This window comes from Diceros bicornis, chromosome 6 (genome assembly GCF_020826845.1).
Source record: "Diceros bicornis minor isolate mBicDic1 chromosome 6, mDicBic1.mat.cur, whole genome shotgun sequence".
Taxonomy (NCBI): Eukaryota; Metazoa; Chordata; class Mammalia; order Perissodactyla; family Rhinocerotidae; genus Diceros; species Diceros bicornis.
In genome coordinates this window covers 59399867-59414396 of record NC_080745.1, presented here as the reverse complement: position 1 = coordinate 59414396, position 14530 = coordinate 59399867, and the positions used below count along the sequence as shown (strand labels likewise).

The 14530-nt window shown below is 43.8% G+C and overlaps 1 protein-coding gene across 2 annotated transcripts; it reads right to left on the bottom strand.

Annotated features, from left to right (window-relative positions):
- Positions 1 to 315: 315 nt before the first annotated feature.
- Positions 316 to 7770, bottom strand: SLC35G1 (solute carrier family 35 member G1). Of its 2 annotated transcripts, none has more exons than XM_058543564.1 (3): positions 7549 to 7770; positions 3194 to 3374; positions 316 to 1184 (listed from the first exon to the last, which is right to left on the bottom strand). In XM_058543564.1, exons 1-3 carry the CDS (start codon positions 7724 to 7726, stop codon positions 446 to 448), a joined length of 1098 nt encoding a protein of 365 aa, XP_058399547.1. In that variant the 5' UTR covers positions 7727 to 7770; the 3' UTR covers positions 316 to 445. The 2 variants fall into 2 exon arrangements, with proteins under 2 accessions (XP_058399547.1, XP_058399549.1); XM_058543566.1 differs by having other exon boundaries at positions 3194 to 3371.
- Positions 7771 to 14530: the final 6760 nt, after the last annotated feature.

The window sequence follows — 14530 nt, the reverse complement described above, 5'->3', positions numbered from 1 at the left end:
TATCAACATAATACTAATTATAGCAGCACTATTATCAATAAGTTTCTTAGCCTCTATACTGCTAAAAGAGCATCTAAAATTTCCTCTCTACCTATATTCCATCAGTACCAAAAATACACTTTAAAAAACTACCTATATTTATACTAGATCCCCAACAAATTTTGCAGTTTTTATTTAACTAATGATCTGTCCTCTTACCAACGCCACCCCAACAAAAAAGCAAACCAAAACCAAAACATAATTGCTGAAAAAACGATTGCTAAACCAAACTAAGTGGTTATTCTTAGCAAATTAAAGACATACCATATTCAAAAATGGTACTTTAATTATGTAATTTATTTAATATAATCAACGAAGTAATCCAGATTTTCCAGGTGTGTGCGTGTGTGGTGTGTCTGCACGGGGTGACCGTGTACTTGAAAAAAACAGGCATTTGGCAATCGTGTCATTTGGAACTCTGGCACCATTTATGAATGGCTGCTCCAGTACTACTGGCTACCACGCAGAGGGCGCCACCCACTGTCCACCACGTTGGCACATCATTAAAGAAAATAATCTGAAAGATAAAAGCAAAGACCACATCCATAGTCCTCATTAGTGCTACTGGCCCTGCTTTTTCTATTTGAATGCCTTTCGTGAGAAACACCTGACCCCCCAAACCGAAGAGCCCAATTAGTATGAGATATAGCCTGTCCAACCCACAGTACGGCAGACGCCATTCTCCTAATATAAAGAGGACGATGACGCCCTCGGTGAGGCCAAGTATCACATAATACCAAATGCTCAAAAAGTAGTCCACGGATTTCCCCATTTTCCTTAGGATAACCAGAGTCATGGCAGCAAACACGGCATGTGCGACGGCTGCGAACGTGCCCTTCAGGTGAACCGAATAGCTTTCATTCACCTCCGCAGCGTCGGAACCAAACAAAAACGGTGGCCTCACAATCAAGATCACTCCGACGATCGTGAATAGGGTGAAGAGAACATCCCAAGGGCTATATTTTTCCTTGAGAAATATACAAGCAAATATAGACGTCAACACTGGACAGCTAAACGAGATAACCGTGGCGTCAGCGAGGGACGTCGCCTGGAAAGCGTAGTAGGCAAACATCATGGAGGCGGAACCGAGGAGTCCTCTGAGAACCAGGAAGATGCGCTGCCCTTTGGGGCCTACAAACCCACTTCTGCAAATTCAAACGGAGGACGGCATATTAAATGAACTCGGTATCTGTTTTTAAATTACAATTTTTAATTAAACATTATTTTAAAAGTCCTATCAAGAAATAAGGGAATAGTAAACTAATTATGATAATGTCCACAACTACTATACACCTCTGAAAAATGTTTGCTAAGCATAGCTAATGACATTTAAATGTTCACAATATAAGCAAAAATAGTACAAGACAACCACATAAATAGTATAATTATAATTCAGTAAATATAGGTATCATTTCCCATATATATATTCTTGTAAAAAACACAAAAAGGAAAATCTACTGAAATTTTCATTGTGGTTATACCTTAATAGGTGAACTCATAGACAATTTTCCTTCTTTATATTTATTTTCCCCGAATTTTCTACAATGAAAATGTGTGATTTTTATGATAAATACAATTTCAAGATTTAGCTGCCCCATATAAGAAAACTTGGACCTGGCTAGTGTGCATTCCCAATCTCATAAGTTTTTCTAAAATTTATTTTAGCCACTGAATGTGAGGCAACTTCTCATTGTTCTCATTTGGAAAAAGAGTTAAAACACACTGAAAAAGAACCTGTAGCATTTGGCTAAGTATAATAACTGCTACTCAAATTTTTTCCCATTAAATATTTACTAAGCAGAGTACTGTGTAAGTTCCTGACTAGGCGCAGCTCGCTGATCCGTGTCAGGGCTGGACATCTTTAGGGCAGCATCTGGCCTGACATGGGGACACCTGGGTCCCTGAAATTAGAAATGATAGTGTGGTCACCTTTGGTCCATACTTTGAGAAGCTGAGTCTTCCAAGATAGTGAAACAAAAAATAGGTCAAAACAGATTAATGCCAAGGATTTAAGAAAATTCTTCTGTTCGCTTCCGGTCGATACTTGTATTCCAAAATGGAGAAGATGATGCTGTTAGCATCAGTGGTCTGTTGCCAACCTTAGAAATTTCTGAAGTCTCACCATCATTTCCTAATACTGTGACTTGTCCACACTGACACAGGAATTTCTGACAATACCGACCTTAGCAGATTTTCACCAAATCTTTGGGATATAGAGTGAAACTATTCTAATGACTCTGCATTGTGTTATAGACACAAGGAGACTTTGGTGGCAAGCGACTGAAGCTTTTAATTTGGGGTTTAAGCATCTTTGCCCAACGAGAGAAAGAGCCAGGCAACTACCAGTAACCCAACTGGTCTCTCCACCCAGGGTTCTAAGTACACAGGGGTATGTAGAGGTTATAAGAGCTTGCAGGGGGCATAATTTTAACCTGGTGAGGGTGAGTGCAGGGGGTTCCATACGGAAGGGGAAGAGGGGCTGGGTGGGGAGAGAACAGTAAGGATGAGGAATAAAGATAGTTTTCATATACTTTCACATACAAAGCGCTCTGATCTATAATAAATTTTATTTGACCCTTGCAAGCACCATGCAGAATAGAGGACAAAGAATATCATTCCCTCAACTTTACAGATGAGGCCACTGAACATGAAAGTAGTTAAAAAGGCCTTGCTCAAGACACCTTTCCCCTTTCCCATAACGCCCTAGGGGGAAGACCTAAATATCATTACGGTAACCTTCTGTCTGCCCTGGTAAGAGAGAAGCCTGTTCTAATGAAAGAAACCTCTGACACTAGGAGACACTACCGCTTCCTCTCATTTACTTTTTTCTTCCAAATACTAGTTATGCCAAAGGAAAGAAGGGACGGTGGTACAAGATGGGGGGAATTATACAAGGAAAGCTTTGTTCTCAAACTGAGGGGTGGAGAATAACTGAATCTCTTTCTCCCTCTTTGTTGGGCACACAGTTTGCACTTTTGAGAGAATCTTCTGTGGGTGGATCCTTGTGACTTAATTAATCAGAGCCAAAGGGTATAGGAACTGGTAAATCTACGAAAAGGATAAAGCAGATACTATAGAATAAATGATTTAAGCAGGTCAAAAGATTTACAAACATTAATTAATACCTTCTACTTTGCAGGTAAGAAATACTTACTTTCTGTATATTAAGCAAGGGATAACGACTATCATTTGGAACACACATCGGAATGCACTAATTTCTACAGCATGGATGTCTTCCACTTTTTTAACCAATAAAGAGGACAAGGAGAAAAGGAAGGCAGACAAAAACGTGTAAAACAAGCCAAGTCCAGGACAGGGTGCTTTCCTCTTGGCTTCTGAAAAAGATTAAATTCTGGTTAGTCCTTGCTTCCAAGTGTATGTTTTCTCATTTTCACTTAGAAATTGAGAAAGAGGGAGCAGTGTTAATGGCTAACAGCCTACAAACATTACCTCCTAAGCATATCCATTCTCTGGACCTGAAACCTTTCCCCACCAAGAATGAAGAACCACAGACAAAGGCAACAACGTAAACCTGTATTTTTCTAAATGTAGTTTCACCCTATAAAATAGATTCCCTTTGGCTCACTGAAGAATCATCCCTCACTTATAAGTCAAAAAGAAGTCAAAGGCTTGCCAAGACGGTGAGAAAAAATCTTTAAGAAACACTTGTCAAGATGGCTGGTGAAAAATACTTCCAAATGATATTTATACCATCTCACTGGTGAACTGGGCTTTATGAAGAAAGTGTTTTTTTCTGGAAAACAGTTTATAACTGTGTTATACGGCTACTTGCTGATGATCTGACTTCTCCCACAAGCCTGTGAGCTCCTCCAGGGCTGGGACCTCAGCTGTCTTGTTCACGCCTGGCACACCCTGAATAAATATTTGCTGAATAAAAGAATATGAAAGAACTTCATAGAAAGACGCAGAGTCCAGCACCACAGGCAGCAACAATCTGAGAAGGCTCTCTGTTTTGTTATTTTGAACCATTAATCAAATCTTTACTGAACTTTTCATGGTTTATGACATCTTCCATTTAGAGCATAAAACTCTTTGAGGGCAGGGGCTGGATTATCTACCCTTCTGTCCCCCCAATTTTTTTTTTTTTAATTTTGTATTAGAATTGCCATCTAATACCAACTTCTTGGCTTGATCTGAACGAAACTTCTCCTTTTTCCAGGCCATCAAGTATTCAATCCATTAATGACCATCTGTGTAAGCATTAAACTTTTGTTTAGTCACTACCTCTGTCTTAGATGCCTAAGACAGGAGTAGAATCTGCTTTCAATCTCACCCCGCCGTCATTCAGAGGAGAGCAAAATAGAGCAGGGTGAGCAGAGAACTCCCTAAAAGGCCACACACTGAGGAATATATTCTTTTTTGAAACTAACACAAAAACAAGGAGAGAATAAGAATACTGGCCCTCATCAGCTAAGAGCATAGCAGAGCTGAAGGATGTGTGGGCACATCAATTTGTAGTAAAATTAGGACTATCATTCTAATCTAGGAATTTACATTGTGTTATTCATCTATTGAAAAGTATTGCACAATAATGTTGTTGTTGTTTTTTTTTTTAAATGCCGTTCTCTGATAAATGCAAGCACCAGGTAATACATTTTAACATCCTCATGTTAGCTAGGTACCTTTGCCCACAAGTGACACTTTGCAAATCAGGACCAAAGTGTGATGATGCACAGTCTTTCTGGGGCATTCTATAGCCTGACCTTCGTAGTAAAATCCCATCTGGTCAGAGGCCTCCACCTCTTCCTGTTGTAGATGCACAGCTGAAGAGAATAATTTGTTGCTGGCAGTCGTCATGTTATAGGTTATACATTCTAAGTGCCAGAATCTTCCACGTTCTGTTCTGTACTATGTGCTCAGACACTGCAGAAACAAACTGTGCATACCCACTCAGCTCATGTGAAGGAAGCTTTAGAAGACTTCCAAGTTAAGCACCACAAAATACATGTCTTGGCTGTGGTCAGCCTGAGTTCAGCTTCTGAAATTTCAGGATTCAGGTCCAAATAAAATAGTTTTTCTTAAAAGAAACACAACCCATATATAGAACCTACACCCTCAGACAGAACAGAATGGAAAGATCAAGGACAGAAAACATCTCCCTTGTCTGTATTTCAAGGATCTTCTCCAACCTAAGCTTTTTAATTTTTTTCCAGGCATATTTTAACTTAACGTGATATTTTAACTCTTTTAAAACTTAATTTTACAGCCTTGGCTCTGATGATCTTTTTTCTTAAAACACATACATACACTCACATATTTTCTTGCCTACAAACTTAAGTTCCATGCTTCCTGATTGGGACAGGACAGTTGCTACAGGGCCTGGCTGAATCTGATTATTTGTTAAGGAGGGTGAGGACTGATTCCATTCAGACAAACCTCAGTCTCTTAACTGAATGATAATTTCAATTCTGTCAATGGAGATGAGCAAGAGAGTAACATAATCCAAAGAGGCATTTGCTTATGTATTGTGCTTCCATGTACACATCCCACTACAAGCATATCTAATAATCTGGCAACCCTCAACAACTGAAACTAAGTAGCCACAGTGCAATTTCTTGAGTTAGAAGAAAACTGAAAAGTTGCTCAGTTTCTCTATCCTCTGCTTTAAAATGGTGACTCATAACCTGGTTGGGAAGTAGAATCAACTGAGTAACTTTTAAAACTTCAATTCCCAAGCCCTACCCTAGACCCACTGAAACAGGATCTCTAACTGTAGAAAGCTTCACTAGTTTGAGAACCACTGCCATGCTAGAGAACTCACTCCTTCAGGGGGATGTGAGGCCCAGACCTAAGACAGCTTCTCCTTCCTTCAGTCTAAGATTTACACTGTCCCTCAAGAAAATAAATCGATGTCTTAGGATAGCTGTATGTTGTCTGTGGACGTTATGCAAGAACGTAAGAAAAACGGGTGAGAGTTTCAACCTGAACTTGAAAATGAGCTTTGCTGAGATAACCAGTTGGATCAAGAGGCTAAAATGATACCGTCACCAAGATCGATGGCAACAGTGCAGTGGTTTAAAGTGTTTCTACAGCAATCCTGTTTTCGGAATATTATCTGGTCACCTTACAATAACTAAGTCTTACTGTTAGCAACCGTCTTTGAAGTTGAAAGACCCCACAAGGTTCTCAGGTGCAAACTGTTTTCATAGGTTTGTCATTTTGCCACATGCTACCTGAGCATACAGTATTCCTCTTCAGCTCACAAACAGGGGAAACATTAACAGTTTGCAAGGACTGATTCAGCATTCTCCCAGAATGAAATTCAGCCATAGGGTGACCGCTTCAAAGGCTGCACATCTGGTCACCCCAGCTTGTGGTAACCTCTGCTCTGGAGGCTCTAGCCCATGCATAACTGACTATCAGTCTGATCATTTCTGGTAGCATTTAGGAGAAAAATGGAGCAAGAATCATCTTCCTGGGGTTTATCTCTCTAAACTGGGGAAAGTGCATACAGGGAGGAGGGAAAAGTGGGGGGCGCGGGGTAGGAGGCATAGAAATCGTGGGTCACACTTAGAAGAGGCAACCCAGATGATGAGGTGGTGCAGACTGTGTAACTTTGTTTTGAAAGGAGATCTGCCTATTTCCCTCTTCTTCCAGAAAGCTGCTCCAAGTGAGTGGTGAAGTTCAAGGAGGAATGTGTTTGTGGCCAGGAGAAAGTGCCTTGGGCTGGGTCTCTGGCAAGCTGGGATCCTAACCCTGGTGCTGCCTGGACCTGTGCCCTGTCTCACCCACACATGCTGGTTCTTGGGGAAAATAAAACAAACAAAAAGCCCCCAAAGCCCTCACCTTCCTGGGCCTCACTTTCCTCATTTGTGAAAGGAAGAGGTTGAATAAGATCAAGGGTTTTTCACACGGGGTCCTCGGCTGTAGGGATGGGTCCGTGAACCTCTTAACCATGTATGTAAGATTGTGCCTCTGTTTCGTTTTGCATCAGTTGCAAAAAAGTCCTCGTAACCGAAAAAGTTTTAGAACCAGTGGTCCCACTCAACTCTGCCCTCCCAAGATTCTAAGACTCTGGGACACACATTTTCTATACTGGATGCTTTTCAACTTCCTCTTCGGGGGACACTGTCAACCACCGAGACCAGTTTTCATGGTTTGCTTCCTCCCAACCTGGGCCGGCTTCGAGTTGGCCTTTCTCGCTGAGCCCCCAACCTCTGACCTCGGGCAGGGCAGACGGAAATGCAATCTGACTCCACGGTCCTGCCGGCAACACTTTAATTATAGGAACAGTTTTCGAATCCCAAATGGGTTCCAAACAGAATCAGAAACTTTCTCCGGTCTTTGCGCCGGCAGGGGCGCAGGGGGCTTCTGCTTTGCAGCCCCCCAGGTGACAGCTCGAGGGTTTTCCCCAGCCCTGGGCAGGGTGGGGATGGGGGCGCGGTCCGCGCCGCGCCCCCGGCCCGCAGCGGCGGGGACCCCGGCCGCTGGCGCCCGCCCGGCCCCCCAGCAGTGAGATCCGCGCCGGGGTCCGCACCCCGCACTCACCCGGCTGCGCGCACGAGCCGCACGGCGAGGAGCGGCACAGCCAGCACCTGCCCGGGCCGGGCGTCTCCGCTGCCTCGGCGGCCGCGGGCTCCTCGCTCGCGCCGGGGGGCGCATCGTCCGTCAGGGTCAGCCCGAGCTCCGGCAGCTCGGCGGCCCCGGTGCCGTCCAGGGGCCGCATCGTGCGGCCAGCGCTCTCCCTGCGGCCACCGCGGCGTCTGGCGCCGGCAGCAGCGGCTCGGCTGCTCGGCTCTTCCGGCCGCGGCGGCGGCGGCGGCGGCAGGGCGCATGCGCGCGGTCCCCCCTCACCCCCGCCCCCGCGGGGGATCGTGCTCGTCCTCCGCTGCCCTCTTACCTACAGGTCCCCGAGCCTCCTGCGCAGGGGGTGGCCGCCCGCTTCTCTGGTCAGGCTGCGGTGCCCACAGCTGGCCCGAAGGCGTCCACCCCTCTGCTGCGGTCCGGCTAGACTGGCCAGGGGTTTGGAGTCATCCTTCCTAAGGCACACTGGACCCTTTCTGTAAAGAGTGGGAGGGACGCCCGCGGGTCCTGTGGCCTTCTCTTGGGGCAGGCCGTCAGGAGGTCAGGAGGGTGTGCCTTTATTTATTGGTGTGGCGCCGCATTCAGCGCCTTTGGGTACCCTGGAGAACTTGCCGAGGACTGTGCCTGTCTTTGAAGGATCGAGGTTTTCCCCCTGTTGTCTCATTGCCACTTATCCAAGGAGGGTACAACTTTACTGCTTTTAGGTTTAAAAAAAAAGATTAGCATGTAACCATAGGGAGAATATATCTGTAAGACTGGGGCAGAACCCATTTATATGTTTTTTGTAACAGTTGGCATTCATTATTGCTCTTTGCCTGCCCTCCTCCTTTCCCTCCTTCCTTCCTTCCTCCCTCCCTCCCTCCTTTCCTCCCTTCCTTCCAACTGAGACATCCTAATTTGGTTAGATGTAAGATTCCAATAATCGGGTGTAATTACACCTGGTACAATGAAAGATGTTATGTCGTTTGGCCCCAGGATTCACTAATAACCTGTTTATGTTTACGCAAATCTTCTTTCGTCTCTGCTTGCTTTAGATGTAGAGGGACAGTCTCTGGGCAAGGAGGAACCTGTCTAAACTCTTCTAGGGCCGAACGCAAGCAGATTACCAAACGAGAGTAAGGTTTGCCTTTATTCAGATATTTACAGGAAGTGGTCCACAGCTGAACAATATTGAACTTGAAGTCAGAAGTCCTGGGTTCTGGCCCTGATTCTGTCCCTGAGTGTGTGACCTGGAACAGTCATCACCGTACTACTTGGAGCCTTGTTCATTTCATTTAATTAGTGGAGATAAAATGTTTCTCTCCCAAATTTGCAGTTATTCAAATAAAGTGCAATAAAGTGGGGAAGGGCCGGCCCCGTGGCTTGGCGGTTGGGTGCGCACGCTCCGCTGCTGGCGGCCTGGGTTCGGATCCCGGTCGCTCACCGACCCACCGCTTCTCCGGCCATGCTGGGGCCGTGTCCCGTGAACAGCAGCTAGAAGGATGTGCAGCTATGACATACAACTATCTACTGGGGCTTTGGGAGAAAAAAATAAATAAATAAAATTATAAAGTGGGCGAAAGCACAGCGTGACCTGGAAAGCACTTTACTGGAAAATCAAGGTGTATTTTTAACTAGGGTGAACATATAATTTATCCTCTAAACTGGAACCCTTTTTTTCCTTTTTCCTTTTAGTACTAATTAATTTATTTTTTTGCCCTCACTCCTGCCTCTCCACCCTCCTCACAGGAACCAGCACCTTCCCTGCTCCAGCTCTTCTCCACCCCTTTTCTTTTAGAGTGAAAGGGAGAGCTCTTTTAAAAAATTATGCAGGGTAACAGGTATAAACTGGGACTGTCCTAGGCAAACTGGGACAGATGATCACCTGAATTCTAACTTGATTAACAAACCTTTGCCTTTTCTTAAAAAGAATTTAATGCTGCTTACAAAAATATGTGCGACTGATTTTATTGTTGTTGGTTGTGTTTGTTGTGGTGGTGTTTTAGTGAGGAAATTGAGGGAGGGGTGGTGAGAGTGATAGATCACGGTCATAAAGCAAGAACCAAGAAGCTTCTCCAAAAGTCTAGAAATCAAGTGTAGTTTCACAATTGCATCCTGAGATTTAGTGCAGAAGGTTTGAAGATCCCCCTCTTCAAATGGTGACGATGGTGCCTAGGAAGTGTAAGGAAGAAAGAACTGGGATGATTTGAGCAAGTACTTTGCTAGTTCACTTTCAACACCATCCTCAAAAGGGGAGAAGAAAGAGAGAAGAAAATGGGTACCACACCAGTATCGACTAAAGTGACTAGAGGTTGATGGGATGATTTTGGTCTTCCGGTTTATTCACTTTAACTTCCTTTCCCTCTGCTGCTGACCTTGATATATGAATGATATTTTCTGGTTTGGTAAACAAACGTGAGCCATGCAAATATAAAAAGCAACTGGAAAGGGAAGTATGGACCAGATTAGAAGTAAGAAGACAGGGCTCTGTTGCAGCTCCACCCAGAAGAGGTGTAGCGTAGTTCAGTTCTTCTATAAGCATTGTCATTTCAAGTTAAGTTCTTCTGTAAGCATTGTCATTTCAAGGCTCTGGTGACAATGACATCGAGCTGGTGAGAAATGGATTTCCCCCATAGTGTGAAGGGTGGGACAGAAATCCTAACTGTGGGGGAGACCATCTCAGAGCCCATTGCAGTGGTCTAGGGGAGGTTCTAACCCAAGGCAGAGGAAGCAGGGAGCAAGGATTGATTTTGAGGTAGTTAGGAGATGGAGCGGACACAGATTTGTTGACTAGATGTGAAAGAGCACTGCTTCTGTCTGCAAAGTCATGCAGTATTCCACCTGAAACTCGTCTGCTTCTGAAGGAATTCAATCCTAAGTGAGAACAGGAGCTCTCACTATGATGCCAGGTAACCACAATGGGGGTGGCACTCCCACAGTTCTGGTGTCAAGAAGGAAGAAGGAAGATGAAAGTAGAATAGAGGTGGTTTCTTGCTGTCCCATTAGCAAGTGAGAGTCCAAGTTCCTTGTCACCTCAGTGGTGGCAGACGGAGACCTCCAGCTGCTGTGGCGGGAGTTCACCTCCTGACTTCCACTACTGTTTGCACGTCACGAATGTTCTTAAGTGAGACATTTGTAAATCAGGAACTCTCTTTTCCTACCTGATTCATGTCAGACTGGTACCTTGGTACTGATTTGAAAGACTGCTTTTTTGTTTTCTCAAAAACTGTTAGTTTCTTACTCTTTTAACTAATGCACCTTATGATTTGGAAAATGGCAGTTGGTTCCAAGGAGTGAGGTCCAGTGTTTGTGCTTTGGGGAAAATTGTTACCGAACCAGGTTCGTTTTGCCTGCCGCCCAGAAAGCCAATCACCGAGACGATGAGATTGCAGCGAGAGAGGGTTTAATCATAAGGCAGCCACGTGAGGAAATGGGAGAATGAGTCTCAAATCCACTTCCCTGAAAACTGGGACTCAGGGATAGTTATGGGATAGGGGGGCAAGGTGGTCTGAAATGTGGAGATAGATGATTGGAGGTGAGGAGAGGTGAGGTAATTGATGATCTGCACAAGCGTAGTCAGACTTCATGCCTTCATGGGACACATGTTCACGAAATCTTGATGTTGGCATGAACCAAGGGTGGAGTTTTTAGCCTCTTGATGTCAAAAGGTCGCTTATCTGACATCTGTGCGGGCCCAGTTGATGGGTTGGTGGTCTCAACCAGCATGAAGTGGACAAGGGGTTCAAATTCCTGAAAAACAGCTCAAACATCCATTACCATGGTGACCCAGGCTTCAAAGAGATGTTATCTATAGGAATCTAGTGGGAGTCAGATAGCATATTGCCTAAATAGAACAGTTAACGATGGGCGGGGGAACAGCTAAAAGCTATAGCCAGTAATTGCAAAAAGGAAAAAAACTTTAGTCTTTGGTCCCTAGCTACTTAATCATCAATGGCTAACTCTTTGCCGGTTTCATAATCAGTTCTGTGGCACATAAGATCATAATTCTAAATACCTCGGTAAATGAAAGAGGGAAAGCAAAGAGAGGTGGTTTAGCGTAAATTTAGGTACTACATCGTAGAGACAAAATAAACTGTTCAAATAGATGATAAGAGCTGACTCTGGAAATACAACTGGAAAAAAAATGCCAAGATTGGTTCCTCAAAAAAATTAAGCATAGAGGTGGCCGGCGCCATGGCTTAGTGGTTAAGTGTGTGCGCTCCACTACTGGCAGCCCAGGTGCGGATCCTGGGCGCGCACCGACGCACCACTTTTTTGGCCATGCTGAGGTGGCGTCCCTCATACAGCAACTAGCAGGGTGTGCAACTATGACATACAACTATCTACTGGGGCTTTGGGGAGAAAAAGGGAAAAAAAGGAGGAGGATTGGCATGGATGTTAGCTCAGGCCTGATCTTCCTCACACACACACAAAAATTAAGCATAGAGTTAGCTTATAATCCAGCAATTCCTTTTCTGAGTGTATACCCAGAAGAATTCAAAGCAGGGACTCAAACAGATATTTGTCACCCCATGTCCATAGCAGCATTATTCGCCATAGCCAAAATGTGGAAACAACCCATGTCTACCAACAGATGAATGGATAAACAAAATGTGGTATATGCATACAATGGAATATTATTCAACCTTAAAAAGGAATGAAATTCTGACACATGCTACAATATGGATGAACCTTGAAGATATGTGGTAAGTGAAATAAGCCAAACCTAAAAGGACGAATACTGTATGATTCCACTTATATGAGGGGCCTAGAACAGTCAAATTCATAGAGACAGAAAATAGAATGGTGGTTGCCAGGAGCTGATGGGAGGAGGGAATGGGAGTTATTGTTGAATGGGTACAGAGTGTCAGTTTGGGATAGTGAATGGGTTCTTGAGTGGATAGTGGTGACAGTTGTACATCAATGTGAATTCACTTAAGGCCATTGAACTGTACATTTAAAAATGGTTAAAATGGTAAATTTTATGTTGTCAATATTTTACCACAATAAAAAAAAAGTTTAAAAAGATGCCAGGGAAAACCCTTCTGAGAGTGTGCAACAGAAAGCTAATACACCAGCAACGTAGATCCAAAGTTGAAATAAACTGTCTGTCTACAAACGGAGACGTGAAAGATATTTTCCCCAGCACTGGCCGTGCCGTCTCTTCAGTTCTGGTTCATAATTATAGAAGGAGGATGACCATGCGTAAAAAAAGGAAATGATAAGAAAAGAGATAGCATGGTATAGTGTGTTCTGGGCTTCTGAAACTTTTCCATCCAAGTATCCCACATGGCTAAAAAGTGTGAACTTGGAACTCTAAACTTCCATTTCTGGAGACAGAGTTTAAAGCCCTTATCAGAAGTGAGAAATTTCTTTGATGTCCCATGTCCCGTCTTAAAAATTTATGTAAATATTCCATTCTATGCCTTAATATATTTATGTTTATCTTAGTACCATTGTTCATGTAACTCATTCAACTAACATTGGTTGAGTGCTACACTGGACCATTTACAGTTCATAGCAGAGGCGGAGTGGCGAACAAAGGAGACAAGGCTGCAGTCCCCACAGCGATGGGATAGGGATGATGGAGGAATAAAATATGATGCTAGCTTTACTTAGCATCATGCAAAACTGACGCCTGAGTGGTGTGTGACTTGTTTAGCTTCCTGTTCCCTCTCAGTTTGACATACACTGGCCTGAGAGTCAGGACACGGGCTTCTGTGTGGTCTGGACAAATCCACTCAGCTCTCTCAACCTCCATTTCCTCAGCTTGGAATTCACATGGCTGGATCCCCAAGCAGTCACTGTTGGGCAGAGGAGCACTCTGTAGGCCTTGCTATGGCTGGGACTTTCTCCAGTGATTCCTGGCTTTCCTACTCTCCTCTGTTCCCACACTACAAAAGGTAGCTCCCGTTAAATGATTTCTGGCACCCCGGGGACCGTGCATCCTCCTGTGGGAACTTGCTTCTGTTTGCAGATTCTTTGAGAGTGATAATGCCTGAACTTTAGACTTGGCCCTAGATGATAAAAGGACAACCTAATCCATTTTAACCCCAAACTTGTTATTACTTGGGATTTGACTTCCACTCAGTTCATATTTTAATAATTACCATTTATTAAATGCTCAAAACATGCCAAGCGCTGTTAAATGCATAAGGGTTAAAAGCAGGGCTCTGGAGTCAGACTGCCTGGCTCTTGTCCTGGCTGCCTTATTAGCTGTGTGACCTTAGACAAGTGACTTAGCCTCTCTCAGAGCCTCTATTTTCATGTCCACTATTTTCCCTCCACTCTCTTGCTCCATTTCTTTTCCCGTTCCTGGATCTTTTTCCAACTTTTCATGCTGTCAAACAAAAAGGGGAAAATATTAATTTTTAGTAATAAGAGACCTCAAGGAGGAAGAAGGCTTGCGCAAACTGTCAGTGAGCAGAGAATTGCAACATTAAACATAAAGAGTTATTTACTCTACAGACAAACAGATGTGTGGATACTCGCGCGTGTGTTCACACACACACACATGCACACAGTTCTTGGCTACCACAAGCTAATCCGAGGCCAGCACTAGGCTTCTGAAGCAGCAGCAATTTCACCTTCAGTGGTTGTAGGGATAGAAAGCACTCAAGAAGTTCCATTTTGATACAAATCCAGGTATATTTATTTAACCTTTCTACTTTTTCCACATATTCTTTTTAAATTATAGAACTAGGTTTTGAAGTTTTAGGCAACATTTAATTTTTTAACAGGACAAAAGGATATACTATAAAGAATAACATCTTTTCTCTCTTCCCCCAATCCCATCTCTCAGAGGCAATCACTGTAAACAATTTCTGTTTTTAACTCTTCCAGTAGTTGTCATCATACTCTTACACATTCCTAGGTCTCTAGGTACTAATGTATCAATTTTTTATGATTTCTTTTATTCTGCTTTGGAAGATGAAGAATTTTAGTGCCCTTTGCCACCTCGTACTTT